At 39.3% G+C, this 27590-nt stretch overlaps 2 protein-coding genes across 3 annotated transcripts in view; both read right to left on the reverse strand.

The window, feature by feature from the left end:
* cse1l (CSE1 chromosome segregation 1-like (yeast)) overlaps nucleotides 1-13409 on the reverse strand; it is a 35282-nt gene extending 21873 nt beyond the window's left edge. The window contains exons 1-9 of one of the 2 annotated variants that reach the window (XM_068000531.1): nucleotides 13306-13409; nucleotides 9148-9243; nucleotides 6212-6354; nucleotides 4154-4255; nucleotides 3926-4071; nucleotides 2287-2377; nucleotides 2001-2108; nucleotides 1824-1916; nucleotides 459-626 (exon numbers count right to left, since the gene is read on the reverse strand). In XM_068000531.1, the coding sequence (XP_067856632.1) occupies nucleotides 459-626; nucleotides 1824-1916; nucleotides 2001-2108; nucleotides 2287-2377; nucleotides 3926-4071; nucleotides 4154-4255; nucleotides 6212-6354; nucleotides 9148-9232 (936 nt within the window). In that variant the 5' untranslated portion in view covers nucleotides 9233-9243; nucleotides 13306-13409. Of the gene's footprint in view, nucleotides 1-458; nucleotides 627-1823; nucleotides 1917-2000; nucleotides 2109-2286; nucleotides 2378-3925; nucleotides 4072-4153; nucleotides 4256-4366; nucleotides 4441-6211; nucleotides 6355-9147; nucleotides 9244-13305 lie in introns of those variants that run through there. The other variant, XM_068000532.1, reaches the window with a different exon arrangement.
* A 3207-nt stretch (nucleotides 13410-16616) lies between these two features.
* LOC137335255 (brefeldin A-inhibited guanine nucleotide-exchange protein 2-like) overlaps nucleotides 16617-27590 on the reverse strand; it is a 103007-nt gene continuing 92033 nt past the window's right edge. The window contains exons 38-39 of the mRNA XM_068000533.1: nucleotides 23397-23514; nucleotides 16617-22129 (exon numbers count right to left, since the gene is read on the reverse strand). Coding sequence (XP_067856634.1) covers nucleotides 21968-22129; nucleotides 23397-23514 — 280 coding nt within the window. The 3' untranslated portion in view covers nucleotides 16617-21967. The remainder of the gene's footprint in view (nucleotides 22130-23396; nucleotides 23515-27590) is intronic.

A 27590-nucleotide genomic window follows, 5' to 3' on the forward strand; every position in this document is an offset into this window, starting at 1 on the left:
GTTTTGGCTACTAGCAGAAGAGTTTGATTACATCACCCCACCCAAAAAGGTTTTTTTTTGCCTTCAAGTCACCATATTCCAAACCTCAACCATAAAGATGGTCAGAAAGCCTTCTAGCCTTCTTTCAAGCTTTTGTCAGAACAGTTTTACACCTAGCCACTAGATGTTGAGAGAACAGCCTAAGTAACAGATACTTAAGATTTTCTGTCTCCTTCTGTAGGAGAATCATGTGGCTGGGATCAGGAGTTCACAAACCACAGAATGTCAAGAAAGAACCTGCATCCTACCTGTAGATAGTTAGAGGTTAATTCTGGAATAAGTAAACCACAAACAAAATTTATAGCGCTGAAAGTATATAAAGAATTCAACTTCTGAAATGAAACAAAAATTATCCAAATAAAGCAATCAATTTCAAATAGTTTGCTTATATTATCACATTTCAAGGCTACAAAACTTACCAAGTCATATTTAACCTCCTGTTTGGTTGTAACCAGTAAATTCCAAATAGCAGTGACGAAACGTGGTAGATAGGGCTGGAATTCTTCATCATATTTCTGAGCATAGAGAGCAGCATTGTCACAGATTTGAGACTTCAGCAGCTCCAGTAAACCAGCTTCCTCTTCATCCTGCAAGAAATGAAAAAGCCATTAGAATTACGACAATAAGTAAAGTTGAAAATTAATGACCATTACTCTTATTTAGGCCACTTTTCTCACCAAGAGTTCCTATGCAGTGGCCTGAAAGAGCCAGGCCATTAGTCGCTAAACATTCCAATTCTGCTCCAGACCATAGATACCTGTGATCAATATCACAGGAGAAAAGCTAGTTCATACTTCAAAGCGAGTCTTAAATATAACTGAGCAGCAACACGATTTGAACAGCAGCCGTTGGTGTGACAACATTTTTTATCCTGCAGCATCAGGTCTTACTCACTGGTATGGTACAGTGGGAGAACAGAAGCTCGGATGAACATTTAATGCTCGATATAGTGCACATCAAGAATCACCATTTCTGCCACAAAGACATTGGTGGTTGCTGGCAGTGTGTAAAAGAAAAGGTAGCAAATATCATGCATTTATTATTATTTTCCTATATCTGTTAACGCAGAAAAGAATGCCGCTTCATGAAAGTGAAAAGCTTTTAACGGAAACTCCATCAATAGAAACTATATGCCATAACTGAAAATTGCCACGGTAGATGCAATTCTTTATGTCATTCATTCTTTTTAAATTCATAACAAAAGTTGTGTGTCATGATTTTGCTACAACCCCCATTTTAATTTCAGTGTGGGATGGCTCCTGAATTCTCATGGACAACTAAAAAGGGGTGTGTCAGTCAAAGCAGCATTCAGTTGACACTGTGGAAAGTATAACTTACTCACTCAATCACCACAGCATTTTACTAAATATTAAAGACGATAGATAATACTTATGGAACGCAAGACAGACCAGGGAAGTCTATCTCTCAGTGTCCCCTTGTTTGGGGAACAAAGGTGACCAGTGCAACAGGTGAAAAGTATGTATTTTTTTTAAGCAGGAAGGCCTGGATTAACCAAGATTACCCACCATGCAGCAATTTGGCACAACATCAAACTCTCATTTTTAACTTCAAAAATAGATTCTGCAGCAAGATTGATAGTATGCACACCAGCAAAATTAATAATTTTCACTTTAAGTACATCTCCTTCACCATACTCTCCTCTTCCCCCTCCCCAGCAAAACCCTTTTCAGATACATCACTCCAGTGTCACGAGTGGCAAACAGTGGCAAAAAATAAATGTTCCAAACAGCATAAAATGCTACCACAGACCTCCTGCCACTTACATTAGTTTGTAGTAACTTATTGTCCAAAGTGAGTAAACTATGAAAGTTAGTCATCCATGTTTCCATGTTGTCTTCAAAAAACTCTGGCAAATCCTGGAGAATACAAAATAAAAATATTAACTGTGCATCTACTCAAAGGCACATCACAAAGTGTAGCCCAAACCATTGAAGGCTTACCTGAAAATTTAAGCTATAGAATAGCTTGGCAATCAGAACGAGGGAAGAGAAGAGAACCTTCAACACAATGATATCCTTGGCATGTGTATGGCACAGCTCAATAGTAGTCTGCAAAAGTTTTATACTTAAATTATTACAATGTTATTTGATAGAAAACTACCATACCGCAATAATTTCCAACCCTCAATTCAAAACCTACATTATCTCAAGACTGAAACAAACAGTAAGGGATAAATACTATTCAGAAATTTAAAAATCCAGCCAATCTTATGAAGGTAACACTCACCTTAAAGAGTACAGTCAGGGGCTCTGCAAATGTGTCCAATACCAGTTTAATCTCAGCCCACAGTTCATTTGATTTGAATTCATGTCGATACCTAACGGTATGAAAAACAAAATGAAAGAGAAAAGGAACGCAACTTTCCAGAAAAAGGAAGAATAAATGAACAAACTTGCATTTATATAGCATCTTTCATAATCAATTGATTACTTTTAAATGTAGCCACTATGTAGGAAAACATGGCAATGTGCCAACAAATAGCACAGAAATAAAATCTGTTTTGGCAGCAATGCTTGAGAGATAAAATGTTGGACAGGACGCCTGGAGAACCCCTGTGTTTTTCTTCAAATAGTGCCGTTGAATCTTTCACATCCACCTGAACAGGCAGATGGGGCCTCAGTTCAATGTCTCATCCGAAAGACAGCACCTCAAACAAGCAGCTCTCCCACAGCATACTGAAGTTCCAATTGAAACAAGCTGAGAGAGAGAGCAATGAAGTTCAGCCACGTGATTTTTTTTTAAAATGGAAAGCTACAATATCCTTCCCCAAACTCCGGTACCGTATCCAGGTGGCAATTCCTCATCAGTGAGTTTGGACAATAAACCCATTCGAATAAAAACAAAAAATGTTGGAAATACACAGTAGGCAAATCAACATCTGCATAGAGAAAAGACAGTCTCTCACCATTTGTGTATTTCCAGCATTTTCTGTTTTCATTTCAGATTCCCTGCATTTGGTGCTTTCCCTTTTAGTTTACTGAAGGCTATTCAAATGTTAGGGGGATTGTATGGCATCTTAGGCTACGTCAGAGTCTGATCTTGTCCTCAATGTTCACACACACACTTCCATCGGGGGTCAGTGAGTAACAATAGAAGCAGATTTTTCCACTCCCTGGCCCAGACTGCTGGGGTCAATTGTAGCATCCCTGTCAGTTGTCAACCTCAGATCAGTTAACTCAGCACAAAGTGGATTTCCTGTTCTTTGTGGCTCAGTTTCATGAGCAATGGACTTTTCCACAAAACTGCATTTTTGAAAGTTTTTCTGTCTCTTACAAAGGTCTGGTTCTTTCATTCCCTGCTATTTTCCTCTTTTCAGCATCACCCCCGAGCCTCAAGTGCAGATAGCTGATGTGCACGTGAGCAGCTACACTTCTACAGCTCTGGGAGAAAGGACTGATAAAAAGGACGACAGTGAGTTAGGAAACACTGGCCTCCAACTAGTTGAGCAAGTCGCTCACCTCCACTCACAGCCTCTACTGCAACACCGCAGGGAACTTGCCAATATTTCTTTAATCAAAGCAATGGCACAGAACACCCTTCTGAACTTGAACATTTCCAGATACGAAAATCCCCAGAAGCTATAGAATCTCATTCCCTTGTCAGTTCAAGCTCATGGTAAAGCAGATGCCCAGTTGTTTTTCCACATTGATGAACTGATTCCTTACAAAGATATCTCTCCAGCATTGGTGAAATTTCAATCAAACAAAATAGAAAACTTAATTAACTACTAAACCACAGCTTTGATTATTACCTATGAAGTGATCAAAACCAGAACATATGTATTACCAAACATTAAAAAATTGCAATCACAGCAGTCTACATGGATTCAAATCGCCCTCCGCCGCACCCAGGAAAAAGCAAATACCTTTTAAATAAAGAATGTGCAGTTTGAAGTACTCCATTAATGACATGAAAATCTCCACTCTGAAAACGGTTAATCATTTCTGTTAGAAGATGGGGCCATTTCTGAGGAAAATCTTCACGCCCAATTATACTGATAGCATCGCTCAACTGCAAGGGAACATGGTGATGTTAAGAAACCAGAACAGACAATCCTCATTGACTTTTGTACAAGCAGAAGCAAACTGGGTACCTGTTTCTGAATCTGCTCAGGGCTACTCAGCATCAAATTCACAATATTGGCTTTAATAGCCACTCTGTCTGCTTCGCAGATTTTGTTTGGCTCATCTTCAACCTGAAGGACAAAAACAAAGTGTAACAACAGACTGAGTGAGCTAACAGTAACTTTGATTTTTAGATTTAAGTATTAGCTTTATCAGGGCAATAAAGATCAATACTGCATTACCTTTTTAATTATTCTTACTTGTCATCTACTGATTATTAAGGCCATGACCACTGCTCTAATGTAGATTTTTCTGAAGTCTTTTAAAACTTTCTCTCAGGCTCTGGGCAATGTTGACTACCTTTCTTCTAGAACTGCTGTAGTCCTTGTGGTGAAAATGCTCCCACAATGGAACGTTGATACATATCCAAATCAGGATGGTGCGTAACTTGGAGGTGGTGACGTTCTTATCACATTCTTGCTCTTGCTCTTCTAGACAGCAGAGGTCACAGGCCTAGGAGGAGCTGTTGAAGCAAGTTTAGCGAGTTGCTGTGGTACAGCCTGTAGATAGTACACTGCAGCCACAGTGTGCTAGTGGCGGAGAAAATAGATATTAAATACAGTGACAAGGGTGCTGATCAAGCAGACTGTTCTGTCCTAGATGGTGTTGGGGTTTAAGTGTTTTTGCAGCTATACCCAACCAGGCTGATGGTGAGTGATCCATCACACTCCTGAATTAAGCCATGCAGATGGTGGAGAGGCTTTGAGGGGTAAAGAGGTGAGCCACTCAACACAAATTACGCAGCTTCCAATCTCCCCTTATAGCTACGGGAATGACATGGCTCATCCAATTAAGCTTCTGATCAATGGCAATCCCAAGAAGCTGATAGTGAGGGACTTGCCATGGATGATGCCATTGAAGATCAGTGGAGATGTTTGGGCCTTTTGTTGTTGGAGATGGTCGCTGCCTAGCATTTGTATGGCACAAGTGGTACCTGTCATATGTCAGCTCAAGCATGGGTGTTGTCCAGCACCTGCTGTAGGTTAGACTGGGGCTGCTTAATTGTTGGAGGACTTGGGAATGGAGCTGAACACTAAAATCATCAGCAAGCCCTACTTCTCATCTTATGACAGAAGTACTTGAAGAAGCTGAAAGTGGTTGGCCCAAGAATGCTGGACAGAGGAACTCCTGCAGCCACATCCCAGGGCTACGGTGATTGGCCTCAAACAAGTACAACCATCTTCCTGCGTGCCAGATTTGATTCTAGCTACTAGACACACCCCCCACCATAGCCTCAATTTTGCTCGGGATCCCTGGTGCCATAATTGGGCAAATGTTTTCTTAACGTCAAGGGCAGCTACTCCTACCTCTGCACTGGCATTCAGTTCTTGCATCCATATGTGATGAGGTCTGAAGCTGAGCATATCTCTCAGAATCCGAGCTAAGCATCCGTGAAATTGGTGAATAGGTACTGCTTGATGGCACTACTTATGACTCCTCCCATCACTTTGCCAATGAATGGGAGGGGGATGCTAGGATGGTAATTGGCAAGGTTAGATTTGTCCTTTTTTGTGGCTAGGACATACCTAGACAATTTTCCACAGTGTTGGGTCGATGCCAGTGTCTTCTGGTGGACAATGTGCTGAAATTCCCAAATCAGAGGGTGTTACGACAATGGCTACTTTTGTACACGCTCCATTGCCACCTCTACAGCAGCATTTAAAGATGCCTGGGAGCACATCTCTCATCCACCTGACCAGTTGGTGTGTGGCCTAGGAAAACCTGAATGATGGAAAAGGCTTATATAAACTCACCCACAAAAAAGTTCTTAAAATCATCAGGTTATGCGGATGACATTTTATAACATAGCATGGGGATTAAATGTCTGAATCTATCAGTTACAACATATTCATCAGTTCATTACGAAATTTTAAGTTGGGAATTTTGTGAATCCTTTAAGCTGCCCCAAAAAAGTGCATTTTACTTTTATTGTATCGATTTCTACTTTTCTACATAGCATAAGAGGGATGGCTTTAATACAGCATCTGTATGATTATGGCACCACATTGTTCCCATTGGTTACTTACGATTCGCCAGTTTCTTTTGATGTAGTTCTTGAAAGTCACACTTGAACACACTTTCATGACATTGTCTTGAGACTTTTCAACGAGAGTTAGCAGCAGCAATGGGTAATTCTGGCTTCCCTCCACTGACTCAAGGAACTTTTCAGCTAAAAGGCAAGAGCTGCGATTCAAATATGCGCCTAGAAAAATCTTCAACAAGTTCCCTCAAGTCTATTTACTAGAAAGGACATTAATTATTTAATGTGCATACAAAAATGCCCTCTCTCTCTCACCATCTCCTTTAGGAAAAGGTGCGCACAATCACTTCTCAAATTCTGCATTTGTCAAATATACTCTAGCTGGAGTGTGGACCTATGAAACTAGAGCTGAAGCAGCTCATAAATCTACTATTCTCAAAAAAAGCAGTGATTTCTATTCATGAGATAGATGCTGACTAACCAATGTGGAAAGATTATAACGATTGCCGTTTCATGTTAGGTTTCCAACAGCCTCAAAATTGCAAAATGCTAGTTAAAATCACTGCAAAGCCAAAGCATAGTCCATTGTAACTTCCTTCAGAACTTCCCATTGCTACATTAAGGAAATTAAATCAACTCAAATTTCTATGTTACAATTGGAGATAAAAAAGACTCAACCCTGATACAGACCAGATATTGTACTATCAAATGCTATAGTTCGGTAGCCTAGTGTTTATTATACTGGAGTAGCAACCCAGAGGTCCTAAGTTCAAATCTCACCATGGCAAATAGAATTCGCTGAGTCTAGTAATTCGTGGCATCAGGTCAAAGTAACATGAACGCTGCTGGACTGTCATAAAAGCACAACTGGGTCACTAATGTGCTTCAGGGAAGGGATCTGCCACTCTACCCAATCTGGCCTACATATGACTCCGGATCTGCATGATGTACCCTCAAGGCCAAGAAGGATGCACATCCCAAGAATAAAAAAAGTTTCTCCTTCTGTTTTCAATGTACGAATACAGTTCCCATCGCTTATAGCAGGCGCATTTTGCTCACTATATGTGATGGCTAGTATAACGCGGCAGTGTTAATTTCGAGTTATGGTGCTGTGGCAATTCTGTTAACGAAACAAAAAAACTTGTATAAAAAACAAGAAGGGAATTGGTGAGAGACAGCAATTCTGACAGTAGTAGGAAAGTACTGTACTTGTAGTCAATTAAATGTGCCATGTTGCTCTTTTTTTGCCTAATTCACTGACACTTACAGGTAAAGTGTCTGTAACTTTTGGTTTGCAGATCTTGGTCTTTCCCGGGCATGTGCAATCTGATTTCCTAAGTGCACTGCGGCATATGCGATGGCCGGTGAATCCATCTGACACCCTAATAATTTCCACGAGAGGGCCAGATGCTGAAACTAACGTCTAAACAAACACAAAATTGTCTTCTTGGAGCTTGCTTGGGTGCCTTCAGAGAGGACTCTCTGATGTCAGGGATTTTCTGAAATTGGCCAATATTTTTCTCTCTCTGTCATGTTTACCGATAAATCGTCAGACAGTTGTTTCTTTCCGAAATAAATGGAGCACTCAAGAAGCTATACCTGGCAATTTTGAAATTGACATCAATGCAAGTGGATAATCGGTATCGCTTTTTGGCTGATATAAGCAACTGCCCATTTTAAACGCAGATGTTTTAAGTGGTGGGGACTGTATTATAAGTATGTGCTTTACATTAACTGTTATTCGTCCACCGCAAATATTTAGCTTCTGTTGTGGTGAATACAAGAAAACATATTTTAATCATTAAAAATGTCAAACTGTACTCTGCAGTACCTCAGCCTGGAAACAATTGAGGAAATCAAACAATTTGACTAAAAAAATTAAATAAATCAGCATTTTCCTCAATATTTCAAAATAAGAAATTTTGAAATATTGTAGAAATGTTGAATAAATGACTCTTTGGTAATTTCAGAACAGGACTGTGTCAGAGACACACCAGCTTAGAACATTGTAACATCACAAAGAGTCTGTTCAGTGGTCTTCAAAGTCAGCACTTTGCATGTGAGAAGCTATGTTCCCGTCGTTCAATATTTTTGCTGGCCAAATTATTTGTTCTCGTGCACAAACATGAAGCTTGTACATTTTGATGAGTATTTGACATTACAAAAATAATTCCAAGCAGAGTGCTGTTCTTAGTCACCTAATTGCAAAGATATTATTGCCCTGTGCAAGCATTAAGAATCCAAGTTATGGAGAAAGGTTAAAAAACTTGGGTGAGTTTCTTGGGAAGAGACTCCAATCTGCTCTAGTTGACAAAAGATAAGGTCTACGTCAGGATTAAGTCTTTTTCAACTTCAATTGCAACGTGGGATCTTCTCATATCAAAATGTAACGTGAGTTTTTCAAGATTATGAAGGGGATTGACAAAAGTTGCCAGCAAATTATTCACAGTGATAAAGGATTCAAATATTAGGGTACAAGTTCAAAATGACAAAGTTAGGAGTAAGTTGGGGTGCGGGGGGCTTTGATAGAAGATATTTTGAGATGGAGAGAGGTAGGATAGTCAGTATCAGATTACTTGAACAGGGCTTGTTGGGCCAAATAACCTCTGGCTGTTCCACCTGTAAGACAGGGTCCAGGTTTAAATTCTCATTCAAAAAACGGCTGACAGTGCAGCACTTCCTCAATACTGCACTGAGGCATCAGCCTAGATTATGTGCTCATCTCTGGAGAGGGTCTTCTGACTCAGATGCAAGAATGTTACCACTGAGCAAGGCTGACACTTTTTGATTCCTTGTTTAAAGTGCAGTCACTACTGGCACACAGACAAACTGTGCAACAAATTTGCACACAGCAAGATTCCACAAATTAATGAATGTCCAGATAATCTCTTTTGGTGCTGATGAGGGTTTTGAAGGAATGATAACCAGCACATCAGAACAACAATGCATAAAAGTAACAAATGCATCAAAATAACCAGTTACCTGGTCTTCTAACTGCAGGATCAGGGTCAAGAGTCTTCTTCAGGAATTCAGACAGGGACTGTAAATTGGCATCACTGAGGTCCATGATCACAAAACCTAAATGGAAAATGACCACAGCATGAGATTAATATTTAATGCAGATCAGTCCTAACGGCTCATTTATTTTCTCCCAGACACAAGTGTCCCGAGCAATCTAGAGCCAGACAGTATATCAGCTAATACAGCAGTCTATTTGCAATGACAGCTCTGCTAATTTTAACTCCATCGACAAAACCACTTAGCTTGCATGTGTTCCCTTCCTCAGAAAGATCAGAAACTTTTCATAGAACAGAATTTTACAGCACAGAAGATGCCATTCAGCCCACTGGCTCCATGCCAACTCTTCGCTACAGCAATTCAAAACGAAACCCACTGCCCTGTTCTCTCCCCATGGCTTTGCATCTTCCTCTGCTTCAAATACTTACTCATTTTTTCCTTAAAAGATGCAATGGCCTCTGCCTCAACCACTCCCTATGGCAAAGCATTCAACAACCTTCTGTGTAAAGAAATTTCTCCTTACCCCTCTACTCATTCTCGGTGAGAATTTTAAATTGATGACCCCTTATCACTCGCTCCACAAACAAAGGAAATAACTTTCCCTATTCACTATCAAAACTTCATAATTTTAAAAACTTCTATTAAATCTCTCAGCCTTCTCTGCTCCAGTGGAAATAATTCTACTATCTCAAATCTCTCATAACTATGGAGTTCTATCCCTGGTATCATTTTGGGGAATCTATGCCGTTGGTTCTATGCCAAACTCTCTCTATAGCTTAAATGTCCTTTCTATAATGGGGTGCCGAAAACTGCACACAATACTCTACATGGCCTAAGCACTGTTCTTCATAAATTTCTCGTTATTTCTTTACTCTTGTACTCAATGCCCCTAATTCTATTGGCCTTAAATTTGTCAAAGGCAACTAACCTCAACAAATCTATGCTGGCTGTCCTTGTTAATCCATGCGTTTCTAAATGCTCATTTGTTTTATCATGAATTACTGATTCTAAAAGTTTTCCCACAACTAATTTTGGAATAACTGGTCTATCGTTACCTGGTTTATCCTTTTCGGCCTTCTAGAACAACGATGTTAGATTGACCACTCTCCAGTCCCACTGCACAATTTGCATACTTAAGGAAGTTTAAAAAATGGTGGCCAGAGCCTCTTCTCTCTGACATCTTTCAACAGCCTAGGGTGCATGCCTTCAGGGTCTGGTGACTTCACATTGAGCTCTGCTAATCTTTTTCAAAACCAATTCCTTTTCTACAGTAAGTTCTATTATTCCAAATCCTCAAGTACACTATCTGTAAAAATGGAAGTAAAATATCTCCATCCTCCACAATTAAGGCGACTCCTTCATCCTTGGGCAGTTGGAAACTCTCCTTACCTATTCCTTTGTTTTTTGTATGCTTATAGAAAGCCCGTACTATTTCCTTTTATGTTATGTGCAACTCTTTTTTCATATTCCCTTTCAGCCCTTCTAAATTCCCGTTTCACCTCCCATCTACATTTTCTATTACCCTCAATTATTTTTTTAGTATTGCTAGCCTCAGTTTTATCATATGCTTCCCTTTGAAGCTTCAGTTCAATCTTGATTTTATTCATAGAACTTGAACTTGAACTTTTGGAGAATCAATATCCTAACTCTCTTATGGCAGTGTGTTACTTAATTTTTAATAAGTTTAAAATCTACTATTTCTCATGTTATCAAAATCTTAAAAAATTACATATTTACATAACCATGAATACTCTCCACAGATACTTTGGACAGGTTGAAATATGTCAGATGCTGGAGATGGGGAGATATAGACATCTATAAAGTTCCAGCACCAAATGAAATACGCAGCAAAAAAAGTTAATATTCTGGGTATGGACCCTTCGGCAGGCAAAGTATTATTTTTTTTTTAAATAGGTGCTAATAGACTTGCTGTGTATTTATGATGGAAATATTCTACACTACTATGTGATGCCTCTAAACATATTGTAAACAATTTTACAACACCAAGTTATAGTCCAGCAATTTTATTTTAAATTCACAAGCTTTCGGAGGCTTCCTCCTTCCTCAGGTGAACGATGTGGAACATAAGTTAATTTCAATAATAGGAAGGATCTAAACATAAGTTAATTTCAATAATAGGAAGGATTGATGTCATGTTTACTTTATCAGGGTGGGCAAAAATATAGGACCATGTTTACGTAGTCAGCTTATTTGCTAAGATTAAAAAAATACAATTTCAGTGAAAGGATAAATACGATATTAGTTAAGAATGAAGACTGTTTCTGTATTGACTGAAAAATATATCTGAAATGGCATCAAAAAGGCAGCCCAATAGAGTGTTAGCACTATGCTAATGCTAAAGGGTGGGGAATTTGAGCTGTGCTTTGTCCAAACTGTGGGCGTGTTAACACTACGCATTGTCTAAACTGTGGGAGGGGTTTTACCGCTGTGCATTGTCTCAACCCTGGGGTAAATTCCGGGAAGTTACCTGTGCGCTGCCGTCAGGTATGTGTTGCATGCAGTGCCAACATACGTTTACAACTATCAGTGTTGTCACACACTACTTGAAAGCAGCACTGCCTGCCTTCAGCCTGACTGCCAATGACTGAATCAAGTTACACATTTCAAGCAGAACAGTGTGACTGGTGCCCAATTAAATTTCCCTACATTGTCTGTACACTGAAGGACACAGATATTGTCCATATATTTAGCCAAGAAAAATATCTGCATTTACATAAAAAGGTTATCATGTCTCTGAAATATCCCCATAATGCTTCATTGACAATTACTTTTTTTTTTGAAGTGCAGTAACTATTCGTAAGTAAACCCGACAGTCATTTTGTGTACAGCAAAATCCACAAACTTCTGTGACTAGCACCATCGAAGCAATGGCCTGCCAATACTATGATTACACACAAATATTGGCATGGCACCAGAGTGCTTCATGCCCATGGATCTGTAGCCCATAAAGAAGTCAACAGTTTCATAGAGACAAGGTTACCTCACGTGGCATTGCACACAGGGAGTCAAAACCAAACCTAATGTTCTGGTGAAGGCAGAAGAATTACTGGAAAGGGCAGGCAGACGTTTAGTTAACATTTTACGTCATACATTCTGTCCTTATTTTTATATATATTTCAATCATAAATTATGTCCACATTTATAAAGAATTGCCAATGCAAATTTGTCAGGCTGCAATTAAACCTTCCCACCGGTGATGACGCTGCAGTGCCTCCACTGGCAGTAAAGTGTAAGTGCAGTGTGGCACATTTACACAAGCAGGTCCCATTATGAATGTGAGCACAGAAATTCATAATGAAAAAAAAATCAAGTTTAAGCTATACGTTATAAATATAGAAAATCTGGCAAAAGACAAGTTTCCAAGAGATCTGCAAAATAATATTCAGATGGTTTCTGTACGCACGAGACTCAAATCTACTGTTCATTTTTAATTTCTGAACGGTTTATCCTTAAAACGTCAAGTGACTCGTGTTTTCTCGATGTTTTGCTGCCTGGAATCACAACCACTTGGCAGTCGGGAGAAGACTGGAATTGGTCACTTCGCTCCCGTGTGCACATTGGGCGGACACCGCATTACTCTCTGGAAGGAACGGGGTTGTGAGGCTTCATTCTGAGCAAGGCCTGGAACGCTGAGGCCACAACCAAACATGTTGAGCGAAGCTGCGTGATTGACAATCAAACCAACCAATCGTGAAGCGGCAGAGCAGACGTTGCCTGACTAATTGCCAATCAACGCCGCGGGGAGAAACACGCAACAAGTTAGGTTGAAACGAAGCCGTTGACGCTGGGCCGGGGGCCGGGCCTCGAGCCCGAACGCAGGCGCTCAGTCAGGGCGCCGCTTTCGCAAGAGACCATAGATTTGCTCGACTCACTTTGGGCGCAAAAAACTCGGCAGCTGTTGGGTCCAGGGCATTGTGAAAGTCGGAGCTGCGGTAACACCCGGATCATCAGCCCCTTCAGACCTAAACAAATGGGGAAAGTGCGGCCCGGCTTCTCAAACACCAGCAATTACATTTATTAAGACTTCGGGCCACTCATCATTGGCCCACGGAGATCTGCCACAACAGATCCGACCGCCGTTTCCATCACCGTCTCCCCTACCTTCTCTGTTAAATCAAAGCGACTTCAGAGCCACAAGCGCTCCTCCCAGTTCAGTCTCGTTCAAACAGAAGGAAAATGGCGCGCTGCCTAACGCAAGCATGCGCACTACGCCGGGACAGATTCTCCATATTACGCATGCGCCGTGACAGTCTCCTTCATTCCGCGTACCAGTCTGAGCACGTGACGGATTTCCCATCTTACACACGTGTTCGTGGCGACAAAATCCATAGAGCACACGTGACAGAGTGCAGGTATATTGGCCAAGATGCGGCATCACTCATCCCACGGATATTATTACTATGTAAATGACCGTTTTCAAGATATCTATGCTGTGATTTTTTATTATTGGCAAATGCAGTATATTAAAGACATTTTTGCTAACTCCACATTCGGAGTATCTTAGTACCTATCCTAAGTCGCACCAACTCCCATTCACCCATCAAAAATTTACAAATCCCTCCATATTTCTTTAATCTTCTCCAGCCCTACAACCCTCCTGATCTCTGCACTCCTCCAATTCTGGCCTCTTGCACATCCCCTATTTTCAATGCTCCACCATTCGCGGTTGTGCCGTCAGCTGCCCAGGTCCTAAACTCTGGGATTCCCTTCTTAAACCTCTGCCTCTCTCTCCCTTTAAGAAGCTCCCCACCTCTTTGAACAAGCTTTTGGTCACCTGTCCTACTATCTCCTTATGTGGCTCGGTGTCAAATTTTGTTTGATGATGCTCCTGTGAAGTGCCTGGGACGTTTTACTACATTAAAGGCACTATATAAATGCAAGTGGTTGGTGCAGGGGAAGTTATAGGATTTGGTCTGGAACTCTGCAACTAACTTTTTTCATTGAACGTGATGCACCTAAGATTATGACTGGCGCAAACATTTTTAATAATTGGCAACTTAATGGGTTGGGGGCTATTAGTCTGAACTGAATATTTTTAGGCGCAGTTCGCGGAAGTGCCTGCTTTAATAAACGCAGCTGCCGTGCACTGGCGAAAATTTGCACTGCAGCAGCACAATGTTTACAAAGCAGTTTGTACACTTAATATAAAACTTTCAGCATATGTATATATTAAAATTAATTTCTAACACCAAATGTGATCAGCGATGAGATTCTCTGGGCATTGCCATCCCGCCAGTTTTTGTTTATAAAACACGTGCTACAAAAAAAACACGTCCTACGACAAGGGCGTGGAATTGACAGTTTTCCTGCCAGCACGAAGTCTTTGGGTCTTTCTCGCTGTTGGCTGCTCTAGTGACATCGATTATGAGAAAAGCTGCAAACAGTGAGAGTGCAACTTCAAAGCAGCACGAGGATTAGTGTAAAGACTGTCGATACTGGAAAACCATTCTGCAAGAAGCAAGTTTACTTTTTGCACGAGACTTCACTCTATGCCTTCAGCTTCTTCAGGTGGGAAGTCAACAAGCAATGGACTCTTGAATTATTGGGTCAGATGAACACGCCGAGTACAGTCGTTCGAGCATAGATCGCTTCCCTGCCCCCCACTATCTACTAGAGGTGTAATTCCTCACCGCGTAGCCAATTGAAGAAATGTATTCGAGCAACAAACGCTGCTGCTGCTGTTTCGTGCTCACATTTTTAAGATGAATTTTAACTAAGCCAATGCCCTGGTAGTTTTACAATAAACTTCAGCCATCAATTCTCTGAGGGAAGCTATTGTAGTTTAGAATGAAAAGTTGGATCTTTTGGGTTGATACCCCTTTACGCATTTCAACTCTGCAAATCAATTTTATAGATCCTTTGCAAAAGTGAGCTAACTATATGTCACGCAGGTGCTCAGCAAGTCTTTTTAATCAGATTTAATGGACAGCTATTGGCTTGCAGGACTCCGATCAGAGATAAATACTATCGGCTTTAAGCAGGTCAGGAGTTCATCTGATTCAACCATTGAGTTCGATGGTGCAGGGAAATTGGACGTGTAGTTGCTGTTTATAACCTCAGTTAAAGAATTATATTGAAGGAACTGATTAATACATCAGTAAAAGTATCATACTGCTATCCAATAAGTTGTTTAGCCTGAGCTGCATAGTTTATCATTGTAGTGTTTCAGAAAGATCATTTAAAGGTGGCATTCTATATTATTTCCCGTGCACATCCCAACGCTGAAGGGGTTAATTGTTCATCCTGTACTCCACTATCATATTTTGTGCATGTCAGGTTCCAGTTCATTACCTATTAACTAACTTTAACAGAGAGCACAATAGAATATCAGGAGCAAGCCGGAGTTCTAACATTACAACATCTGTAGCCTTGCATTACCCTAACATTACTTCAGCCAATATGAATGTAAGAGAAACCAACAATCAACCACCCTTGCTCTATGTAATAGGTAACTATGCCACTTTCATGTAGCGCAGTTTCATTAAGCATTTTCCACTTCTTGTCAGATTTGTTAATCCATATTAAAACCCTATAAACAAGAATTCATATTAAACAATGTGGACAGTCACAAATCCAAAAGAGGTAATGAAAATATACAACTCTAAGACAGGTAATAATCTACTAAGGCAACAGAGCCTTTTTACTTATGTGCTGTGGTTTCTGGGATATCCCCATCTCTACAGCATTTGACTGAAAAGTAGAAATTACCAGTACACTTAATGGAAGTGGGAAGAGAGGCTTTTTCCACCACTTGTGTCATGTCACCCAGGACAATCTGGAGCAATTTGATAGATGTGGCTAACATTGCTTTTATCGTCTTGGCAACACCAATTTAAAGGAATTATCATGGAAACTAGGCTGAATCATTGGCTTCTAGTTTTACAGGATAATACTGCAATTTCTTCACTGTTACCTCCTACAGAGAATCAGTCAGTTCCTTTTTTATTCATTAATTTCTCCCCATCACACATTACTTAAGACAAGAATGCAGTTGAGAACTGTGTGTTAATGATCCTCTGCAACCAGCTATCAATTACAGATCCACAAGTTCTCCAACTTCTTCCTTTTCACCATCCCTCCTGAAGGCCAAACTAGGTTTGGGACTTCCAACACAAAAAAACTATTAGCAGAAACTTAGATCCAAACTTCTATAGCACAGTGTGTCACTACATCAACATCCTGTGAAAATGGGCTGTGCCAGTATTAACCACTTCTCAACTAGAAACAAACTAAGTAATTGAATTTAAAGTAGGGAAATCTACAGAAGTGGTTTCATCTCCATGTTCTCAAAATGACATTACTATCATAAGGTTTATAGTGATCTTTTGGTTGGTTATTGTATCTTACATACAACTGTTGAGTTATCACACAGATTATTGTGAAAATCCAAAAAACTTTCTCAAACACAGATAGAAGCAGCAATAACTTTATGATCGGTCACATAAATCATCTGTCATTACATACACTTTAAAAAGCACACTAGTGCAAGTAATTGAGCTTAATAATCAACTGTAGTGAAGCAACTTAGAAGGTGTAAAACCTCACTGATTTATTAACCGATTGGAATAGGATAATCAGTATTATTATACAGAATATTCTGACATAGAAAACTTTACATAGTTATTTCATATTATATATTTAATCTGTTCTCCAAAATATTTATACATCCACAGTGGCAAGGAATGCTTTTAAATTCTGAGTATTCTTATGCACTTCACAGTAATATATAGCTCATTCATAAAACCTAATAATTAACTTTTACATTGTCTCCTTAATGTCATAGAACTTAAATATGTAAACAAACAGCCCAAATGTTACATTGAAATGGAGCTGGGATTGGACACAGTAATCACATCAGTTCAATTTTTTCAGGATTCAGTTTGATTGTTTTTAATTTGCAGCATGGACACAGTATTTCCATGAACTGAATTTCTGGTGAGATAAGCAAGACACTATTTCTATATTTTTGATGGCACCAGCAAATTAACTGATTAAAATTAGATTGCATACTTCATGACAGCAGTTGCAAACTTGGGATATATAATCCTAGCAATCAAACTTTTTTTTAAAACCGACAACAGGGTGACAAAGATTTGTTTTGACAACTTTGTCGGGGTTCAGCTATCAATTTCTTCAAATGGGAATTTCCAATAAAATAACCTGAGATTGGTCTCCCCTGATGGCTCAATGAGAAGACATTGCCTGGTGTGGTACTAAGTCATACAGAACAGCAAGGTTCTACTTTCATTAATAAGTTAGGTGATCTCAGCCTGGAGTCAGTAAAGGGTTTAGTGGTTGTTGGCTAGGAAAAGGAATAGAGTCTGTGCTCTAGATCACTATCCAGTGATCCCTCCTGGAAAATCCACATGTGTACATTGGATGAGGATTGGAATGGCTCTCAACACATCATTTAACATCACACATGAAGAATATGCACGTTGGTGAGGTACCAGAGGCATGCTTTAATGCCTTTAGGAGAGGTGAGGAACAAAATCTGCAGTGTAACTATGATGCTTTGTTAATATACAAAATGACTTTTGCTGACAAGAACACCCATGATAACCATGGCAACAACCTGTGATACATTAAGAAAGCACTCATTTTAATTGCAACTATCACACATTAGACATTTTACCCTACCTTTGTTGCATAGAATACTTGGACTTACATTAAAAATAAAGTACAAGAAAATATAGTCAATTTGTTATTTTCAGTTGGGTACTGTGATACCATTACCACCACAAGACATGGTCAGGCTAACCAAAGAGTGTTCTGATATGTTTCATCTATTAGTCATTGCAGCTTGCTGAGGTTACACTGCATCACCAATTGCATTATCAATAGCCTCTGAGCAACAATGCAAATGGGGAGTTGTGGCTCCACTATTTACTGGCATTGCTATAGATCTCTACGATCTGCAACACATGGTAAGAACTCCTCTTACTGGCCAGCAAGTTCTGGGAACAGTTTTACTGATTAAAAAAAGCTGATGAGACAAATCAGTTCACAAAGAATTAGAGGGCACCAGGCTGCATTAGTGTTGATCATTTCAAGTGAAAGATGGGCTTCACACCAGGTAACAGTTATGTTGCTGGTGGTGAAATATGCAAATAATATGAGGCCTGGGGCATTCTCACAACCTGCAGTTTTGCAAGATGGCATGAAGCAGCCAGCTATTGTAGTGCTTACACATAAGTTCAACCGTTCCCTAAGTAAACCAATTACAGGAACAGATATGAAGCAAGGCTTACAGAATAAGGCAGCAAATGAGTTGTCTTGAACTATGAACAAGTACAAGCAAATGAACTACCTTAAAACAAAGTGTTGCGTGCATCTGTGTGGCCAAGGCCTTTGCAATTACAGTTCCAACCAATGGAAACCTTGCAAGTATAATCTCTTAATAAATTTGCTGCTGCCATTTTCACTCATTAATTATGTTCATACTTAAAGTCAAAATATAACATGAATTATTAAAAAAGCACATTTCTAAATATATGAACACTACCCACACCACTAAAACAAAATCACAAACCAGAATGCTAGAATCTGAAAAAATGTAGCAAAATTCCAGCTAAATGAAAATTCTACACCTAACTTTGAATATTGTTGGTGGTATCAATGTATACTACAGGTGGAGATTAATGTTAGTGTTCATTTGATGTCAGAGTTAAGGCTACAACACAACCTTCTATTTATTCTTGCTTTGTTTTGACAATTTAAAGCACTATTTTTGACAAAGTGTTTGAGGAAAGAGCTTAGAAGAATTTACATTGATGGTAGAGCCCATTTCATCATACTTTGATAATGTAATGTAAATGGTGAAGCCATTAAAAATTGCCATTTCATCTCCATATAATTTAAGATCTTTTATCATAATTGGCTTGATATAGTAAGTAATGACTTAATAAACCATGTCATTATATCACAATCTTCAGTTTTTTGTGTTGACATCATCACTCATCAACACACAGCACACTGGCTGACAGCAAAAATACAGACCCAAAAGTAAATAATCTCCTCCCCCCTCCATCAACCTCACAGTATGTACTGTAAGTATACTGAGCCTGGAGTGATTTCAAGATTGTTATCTCATCCCGAGGTCTCAAAGCTAATTATGAACTGCTCAGACTTGAGGCTTGTGGTAAGTAACATTATCTGAACCATTCCATCCCTCCCCCACCCTGAAATAAGATTTCTGCCTGGTCATCACTCCCAAGTTATTCCCAATGCAACATTATTGCAAGACTCCCTCCCCAACTTAAACCTGCTCACCCCAAAGATGTGTTGAAAGTTCAGTGGTAAATGCATCGCTCACGATAAAACTAGCCATAAAGACCAGGGCAGTCCTAGATTGAATCCTCCAGTCTGTGTGGAGTTTGCTCTCAGCCAGGGCAGTGGTAGCATAGTATCTGGCTTGGTTATAATGCTCGCCATGGTCAAATAACCTGCTGATACCCATTGACCAGGCTCTCACATTTGGAATGGCCCTTAGGTCAAAGTGCAGCCGATGCTTGTGGAACTGTACTACAGTATGAGTTAGCATTTTCAGGCAGAAGGGAAAGGACTGGTATGAAAAAATCTGTTTAGCTTGTCCCAGGTAACCAAAATTCAAACAAATCAATATTTTCAAAACTTGGTCAATAAAGAGTCATCTTACTGTATCCTGTGTACAGATGTTAGATTACTTTCTCCCCCTTCAATTACATAAATTAAATACACCATTAATGTACCTTATTAATGATAAGGTACATTAACTCTTTGTACCATTTGACATCCAAGTGAGCAGTTACCAGGCATGTCCCAATGCTGCCTTAACAGATGGCCAAGAGAAGGGCTCGTGGTGTTCACACTTCTGCGGAAATCACCTTGAAATTTAGTGGCCGCTGTGGAATTTCTTCTGCCAGTTTTCCCCAATGTAATTGTATTGGAACCAATATCTGGTCTACTGATACTAATACCCAGTGTTCTGATACCAAATGAAGTCAGATGACACTAATCTCTTAATCCTCATTCATATGCAACTGCAGATTAGTTGTACAAAGTGTGGAATGTGTGGGAATTGCAGAACCCCGTTTTATATACTGCTTGTATACAGGCTGGCATCAGTGGAGTGTTTGCACTGCCATGAGGCACAGGTCTCACAAGTTGGTGGCAAGCTGAATGTAATCTTGCCAGATTTGCTAATTGCTGCAGATTTATATTGGATTTGCAACTGGCTTTGGGAATTGGTGGCATAAGCATTCGACCGGCACCAACATAAAAGGACCTATTAATCTCTGCTCTTAAGACAGGTGGTTTTGAAGAAATTCACTAGCGTTTAACAGGTAAATGTGCATGGTGTGAAATCCAAGGGGATTAACCAACTACAAATCAATAGGGATTAGTGGATTAATGTCAATGGGCAACATTCTGCCTCAGAGTTATTGGTTATGTACCATTCAATAACCAGCTGCTAGTTAACAACAAGCCATTTCACCTGGCTTGGTGAAAAGTCAGGTAAAACAGCTATGTATTAAGTAGCAACTATTAGAGGGGAACAGAGGCTAAGCACAACTAACTGCTTTTAATTAGTTTAAAATCTACAATTTCCCTAAGCATAAATCAATCTTAAGCACTGTTTTCATACAGCACTTTAAAAATAATCGTATTGAGATTGAGATGTTGTCAAATCCTGCACAGATTCAACACGGAAGCTACATTCTCATGCCATAAGATTTGGCCTTGAGGTGCTACAGGATTCAAAGAGCCTTAGCTAAGAGATACAAAAATGAGAAACGAATCTCCCTGGCCATTCCCCAATAACATTGTTAAGAGACTTTGCCATGTGGGACATCAAGGTCAGCAACCCATCTCCTACAGTGTTTGTATATTCTGTATATTGTTTTGCACTGAAATGTAGTTTTGCCTGTTCTAAAATAGCCAAGTTGAAATCCAGCTTCATTCTCAAAAAAGGTATTAATATTGTTTTTTTATTGCAAGTTTGTAATTGTGCTTCTCTTACTATCAATGATATTTACTGAGGTCATAATTTCAGGGGCAAATTGAGTTCGCAAACTCCACTGTAACTATGCAAGAAGCAGAAATCAAAAACCTCACAGATTCATCACATCCACCCAACACAAAATTGAATTGTGCATATTTACAGGAAGTAATGAAGTGAAAACTACCATTTTCGACTCATCTAATGGATCACTGAATCCTCTGCATCTTTCGTTTACCATCATTCCCACAATAAGCAGTTCATGCTATTGTGTTCATAATCACATCACAACCACAATTCAAAATTATACATCTACTGGCTTAACAGTTACTAATTTAAAAGCATTGCAACCGTAATCTCAACTTATTCATTGAGTTAATGACTTCATTTTACACTGTACAGTGTGCAAACCATGTATCTACCTCAAATATTTACTGTTTAAGACAGTAGTGTCCCATAATGTTGACATATATAACAATTCCAAGTCCCTGAAATGGTTTAACTGGGTATTTTAAATACATAAAATACATGGGGAAGGGAAACAGTGCAGACATTCCTTCAAGACAAACAAAAATAAAAATGCAAACTATAGATTACATGGGGATTCAGGATAAGTGCCTCATGAAGTACCCTTTAAAATACAGGATACACATCAATTATTTGGGAATCCTCTAATATAATGTTCAAAATAAGCTCAAAAATTAATATTTTCTTTGACTTCAATGGGTAATATCCAGGGGATCCATTCACAGGCCGAACGTAGAAATGCATGCTGACTTTTCGTTATGTAGCATCTTTTTGCGGCTGCTCCTCCAGATGGCAGATTTGAAACACAAAGCCGATACGTAGAAAGAACTTGCGTAAAACTGCTCGCAGTTCAGGAATTAGGTCAAACTGCACAATTTCACACAAGTATGGATAGTATGCTGATGCATGGATCTTAAACTTAAAAGAAAAACAAAATTAAACATCAGAGATATGGACTGTAACCGCAAGTATTTTACTGTTTTTTTCAGAAAGTGTGAAGAATCAATCTTTCCAGCTCAAGATCAAGTATTCCAGCACCTCACTTTGGCAGCCATTCGGTATTATATCATCAATTAACTGGCTGTAAAATTTACAGATCTGCATCAGTATCTCACTCAAAATACCACTTACTATCAAAGACATCCCAGGGCATTTTTGCCCATGTTACTCATTTTTGGCTTCAATTGGTTTTATCCTCCAGTTACTCCAATTATTTTTCTGCAGAAGTCACCATCTGCAGTTAGGTGTGAACTTACTAATTCTCAATACCATTTCTGCAGCTCACCCCATAGCTTGAAGGACAATTGTACTGTATCGACATTGCACAGAACCACGTAGACCCAAGATCACAAATTGAGTCTTAGTATGTGTTAAATTAGTTTAATTCAGCTGGAATGGTGATGGAAGTGAAAAATTTATCTGGGAGGAGGGAAAAATGGCCAGGGCTCTTACTGCTATCCAGCAACTCCAACTGCAAATGTGCATAGATAATGAGAATAGGCTCATGCTTAGTTCTGATGCACCCATGGGTCAAATAGTCTGTTGACACTCAATATCACATTCAAGAATAACTAACAGCTGCTTGGCAAGCTGCCAGAGACGGTCAACCATGGGATCTTACCCCAAAATTGAATCACTGATGTTAGATGAGGAATAGGGAAAAATGGAGAGGAAAATATTCTGACAGAAATCGGTCTTACCAAAATGGAATGTCTCACTGTAACCAGACAATTACAGGATCATTGAAATTACATCACAAGAGGCCACCATTTGGCCCATCTGGCTTATGCTGGTGCTTGCTCTTCAATTGAAGCAATGTACTCCATTTCCCTGCCCACTGTCTCCCCCACCCCCCATCTTTTTATATGCTTCCTTTTCAAATACTTATCCAATTCCCTTTTAAATGATGTCATAGTCCATGCATCAGCAGCCAATTATGGTACACTTCAACTGCACAATTTAGGCCTAAACGCTGGTTCTTTGTCAGTTGCAGGTGGTGCTGGGCTTCAAACCCCCAACCCTTATGTAGAATGAGACTCTCCCTCATGGCTGTTCCTTATTTTCCAAAGATGATTTTCTGCACTGCAGACAGGTAAGCTTCCATGTTATTTTACATGTGATTTAATGATCTGAACCATATTAAGCAGATCGATATATAAAAAAGGTAGTTAAGTTTCATCCATACCTTTTCATCACTAGTTTTGAGAGTCTTTGTGAGGAAAAGCAGTAACAAGTTCGTCCAAGCTTCACGGTGACTTTCTGAGGTCAGTGTTATGAAGTAGGCAAGGGCTTCACTGCAAACACTGAGGAAAAACACAAGATTTCAATGAACTGACAATTGGAAAACTGACAAACAGGAATATGACCAGCTTTGGGTGATCTTGCCTCAGAGGCAGAAGTGCTACCACTGAGATGAGGCTGACACCATGGTTTTGCTTTGGTGATCTGTGTTTAGGGCAAGCATCTTACTCACATCTCCTCTTGTGAATACTTGATGGTAATTCTCATTCAGAATATTTACTATCTAATAAATTGCTGCATGAAGAGATTGGAAGAGTAGGAGAGAACAGGAAAGTTGTTTTAACGAGACTTCAAATCAACAAAATATAAACTGAGAAAACCGAAGTCTATTAGAATCAGAGTTGGTAAAAGTAAAATGATTTATTTTGATCTGGTATTTGTAAATGATCCAGATAATGTACAAAAGGGAAATTGTAGCACCCCTATGGGACAACAACCACAGAATAATAAAGTTCAACATGATCTGGAAGTCAGTAATACCCAAGACCAGGAGCTAGTTATATAAACTTTACACGGGTTAAATTCAATAAAATGAGGGAACTAACAAAGCAAGTCGATTGGCAGATGTTGTTCAACAATACTTCAGTAGAGAATAAGTGGGATACCTTGAAAAGATAAATGCTGTGTGTGTAGGATAAATACATTCTAAAAATCAAGTTCAGACGAAACAAGCATGCGCCAAAATGGATTAATAGACAAATTCAAAGTGAAACAAAGAGGTGTAACAACCTCTACAAATCCTGCAGTGAGAAAGGGGAAGGAATTCACTGGGATGAATGAAAGAAAATGCAGAAACACATTAAATGGGTGATCAGAGGGACAAAGAGCAACCTAGAAAAAAGCATAGTACAGGCTAAACACAAATTCAAAAAAAAATTCATCATAAGAGGTAAGTCAAAGAGATGAAAACCATAAAAGATGGAATGGAATTGAAACTGAGGATATGTGCAAGATAGTAAATATTCTGAATGATTACTTCCTCCAAGTATTCACAAAGGAAAACATGAGAAATATGCCCTCTCAACAGAGAATTTGAATTAATTCAGTAAAATTGACCGTGAAGCTGTTGGATTGCTGTAAAAACCCAACTGGTTCACGAATGTTCTTTAGGAAAGGAAAGCCGTCATCCTTACCCTGTCTGGCCAAAATATGACTCCAGTCCCTCACCAATTTGGTTGACTCAAATGCCCTCTGAAGTGGCCTAGTTAAGTCACTCTGTTGTATAAAACTGCTACAAATTGCAGTGGTTCAAGAAGGCAGCCTCCTCAGGGCAACTCTGGATGGGCAATAAATGTAGGCCTTGCCAGCGATGCCCACATCCCACGAATACATTTTTTTTTTAAAAGAAGAGATAACCAAAGTAAAATTAATGACTTTGATATTGATAAGATGGAAGTCCCAGACAGGCAAAGGGTCTCAAAACAAATGACTCACCAGGGATCGATGGTACTTATCGCAGTGTGCTAAAAGAGACTAGGGTGGAAATTTGTGAGGCAATGACAACCATCATGAGGAAGTCACAGGCCAAGGTGGTGTTCATGATCAAAAAGAGGGATAAAACAGATATGGGGAACTACACTTCCATCAGTCTCACTCCCACTGTGTTGATTATCAGGAGTAAATTTGGATTACCTACACAATAATAAAGTTAAAATTAAAAGGTGCTATATCTGAATGCACAAAGCATTCGTAACAAGATAGATGAATTAATGGCACAAAGAGATAAATGGGTTTGATCTAGTAGCTATTACTGAGACGTGGTTGTAGGATGACCATGGTTGGGAATTAAATATTCCAGGGAACTAAATATATTTGACTTTTAGAAAAGATAGGCAAAATGGAAAAGGAGGGCTGGGGGGTAGCCCTGATAATAAAAGATGAGATAAAGGCAGTGGTGAAAAAGGACCTTACCTCACAAAATCAGGATGTAGAATCAGTATGGGTAGAGTTAAGAAAACACTGGTGGGTCTAATTTATAGGCTCCCTAACAGTAGTTGTGGTGTTGGACAGAGTATAAAATTAGAGGAAATTAGAGGAGCATGTAACAAGGGTATTGCAATAATCCTGGGGGACTTTAAGCTTCATATAGACTGGGCAAATCAAATTGGCAAAAGTAGTTTGGAGGACGAGTTCACGGAATGCATTCGAGACAGTTTTCTAGAACAATGTGTCAAGGAACCAACCAAGGAACAGGCTATTTTAAATCTAGTATTGTGTAATGAAACAGGGTTAATTAGTAATCTTATAGCTAAGGATCCTCTGGAGCAGAGTGATCATCATAATAGGATGAAGAATTTCATATTGAGTTTGAGAGTCTTGTAGTTAATTCCGAAACTAGGGTCTTAAATTTAAACAAAGCCAATTACGAAGGTATGAGGGGCGAGTTGGCTAAGGTAGATTGGGAAATTAGATTAAAAGATCTGACGGTAGATAAGCAATGGCAAACATTTGAAGAAATATTTAATAATTCTCAACGAATATACATTCCCTTGAGGAATAAGAACTCCATGAGAAAAGTGATCCAATATGGCTAACTAGAGAAGTTAAGGGTGGTATCAGATTAAAAGTAGAGGCTTAGTATGTTGCCAAAAGGAATAGTAAGTCTGAAGATTAGGAGGGTTTTAGAAATCAGCAAAGGATGACCAAGAAATTGAGAGAGAAAAGTGAATGAGGGTAAACTAGCAAGAAATATAAAAAGATTGTAAGAGCTTCTACAAGTATGTAAAAAGGAAGAGATTAGCGAAAGTAAACGTGGGTCCCATGGAGGCTGAGACAGGAGAAATTATAATGGGGAATAAGGAAATGGCAAAGACGTTAAAAAAATATTTTTATGTCTTCAAAGTAGAAGGACCAAAAAAATACCGGAAATAGTGGGGAACCAAGGGTCGAATGAGAGCGAGGAACTTAAACTAATTAAGGTTAGTAAAGAAAAAGTACTGGAGAAATTAATGAGACTAAAAGCAGACAAATGCCCTGGACCTGATGACCTACATCCGAGGGTTTTAAAAGAGGTGGCTACAGAGATAGTGGATGCATTGGTTTTGATCTTCCAGAATTCCCTAGATTCTAGAACGGTCCCCATGGATTGGAAGGTAGCAAATGTAACCCTGCTATTCAAGAAAGGAGGGAGAGAGAAAACAGGTATCTATAGGCCAGTTAGCCTGACATCAGTAGTAGGGAAAATGCTAGAATTTATTATTAAGGATGTAGCAATAGGGCACTTAGAAAATCATAACACGATTAGGCAGAGTGAACACGGTTTTATGAAAGGGAAATAGTGTTTGACAAATCGATTAGAATGTTTTTGAGTGTAACAAGCAGGGTAAATAAGGGGGAAAACCAGTGAATGTAGTATATTTGCATTTCAAAAGGCATTCGATAAGGTGCCACACAAGAGGTTGTTACACAAGATTAGGGCTCATGGGATTGAGGGTAATATGTTAGCATGGATTGAGGATCCACGCTAACATATTACACAGAAAACAGAGAGTAGGAATAAACAGTTCATTTTCAGGTTGGCAGATTGTGACTAGTGGGATGCCGCAAGGATCAGTGCTTGGGCCTCAGCTATATATAATCTATATCACTAACTTAGATGAGGGGACCGAATATAACATATCCAAGTTCGCTGATGATACAAAGCTAGGTGGGAAAGTAAGCTGTGAGGAGGACGCAAAGAGACTGCTAAGGGATATATACAGCTTAAGTGAGTGGGCGAGAAGGTGGTAGTATAATGTGGGGAAATGTGAAATTATCCACTTTATTAGGAAGAATAGAAAAGCAGAATATTTTTTAAAAAGGCAAGAGACTAAGAAATGTTGGTAGGGTGAGGGATTTGGATGTCCTTGTACACAAGGATATGAGTAAGGAGGTCTTGCTGCAATTATATGGGGCTGGAGTACGATACACAGCTTCGGTCTCCTTACCTAAGGAAGGAAATATTTGTCTTCGAGGGGGTGAAACGAAAGTTCACTAGGTTGATTCCTGGGATGAGAGGGTTGTCCTATGAGGAGAGATTGAATAGAATGGGCCTATATTCTCTGGAGTTTAGAAGAATGAGGGGTGATCTCATTGAAAC

Source organism: Heptranchias perlo, chromosome 19 (genome assembly GCF_035084215.1).
Source record: "Heptranchias perlo isolate sHepPer1 chromosome 19, sHepPer1.hap1, whole genome shotgun sequence".
NCBI lineage: Eukaryota > Metazoa > Chordata > Chondrichthyes > Hexanchiformes > Hexanchidae > Heptranchias > Heptranchias perlo.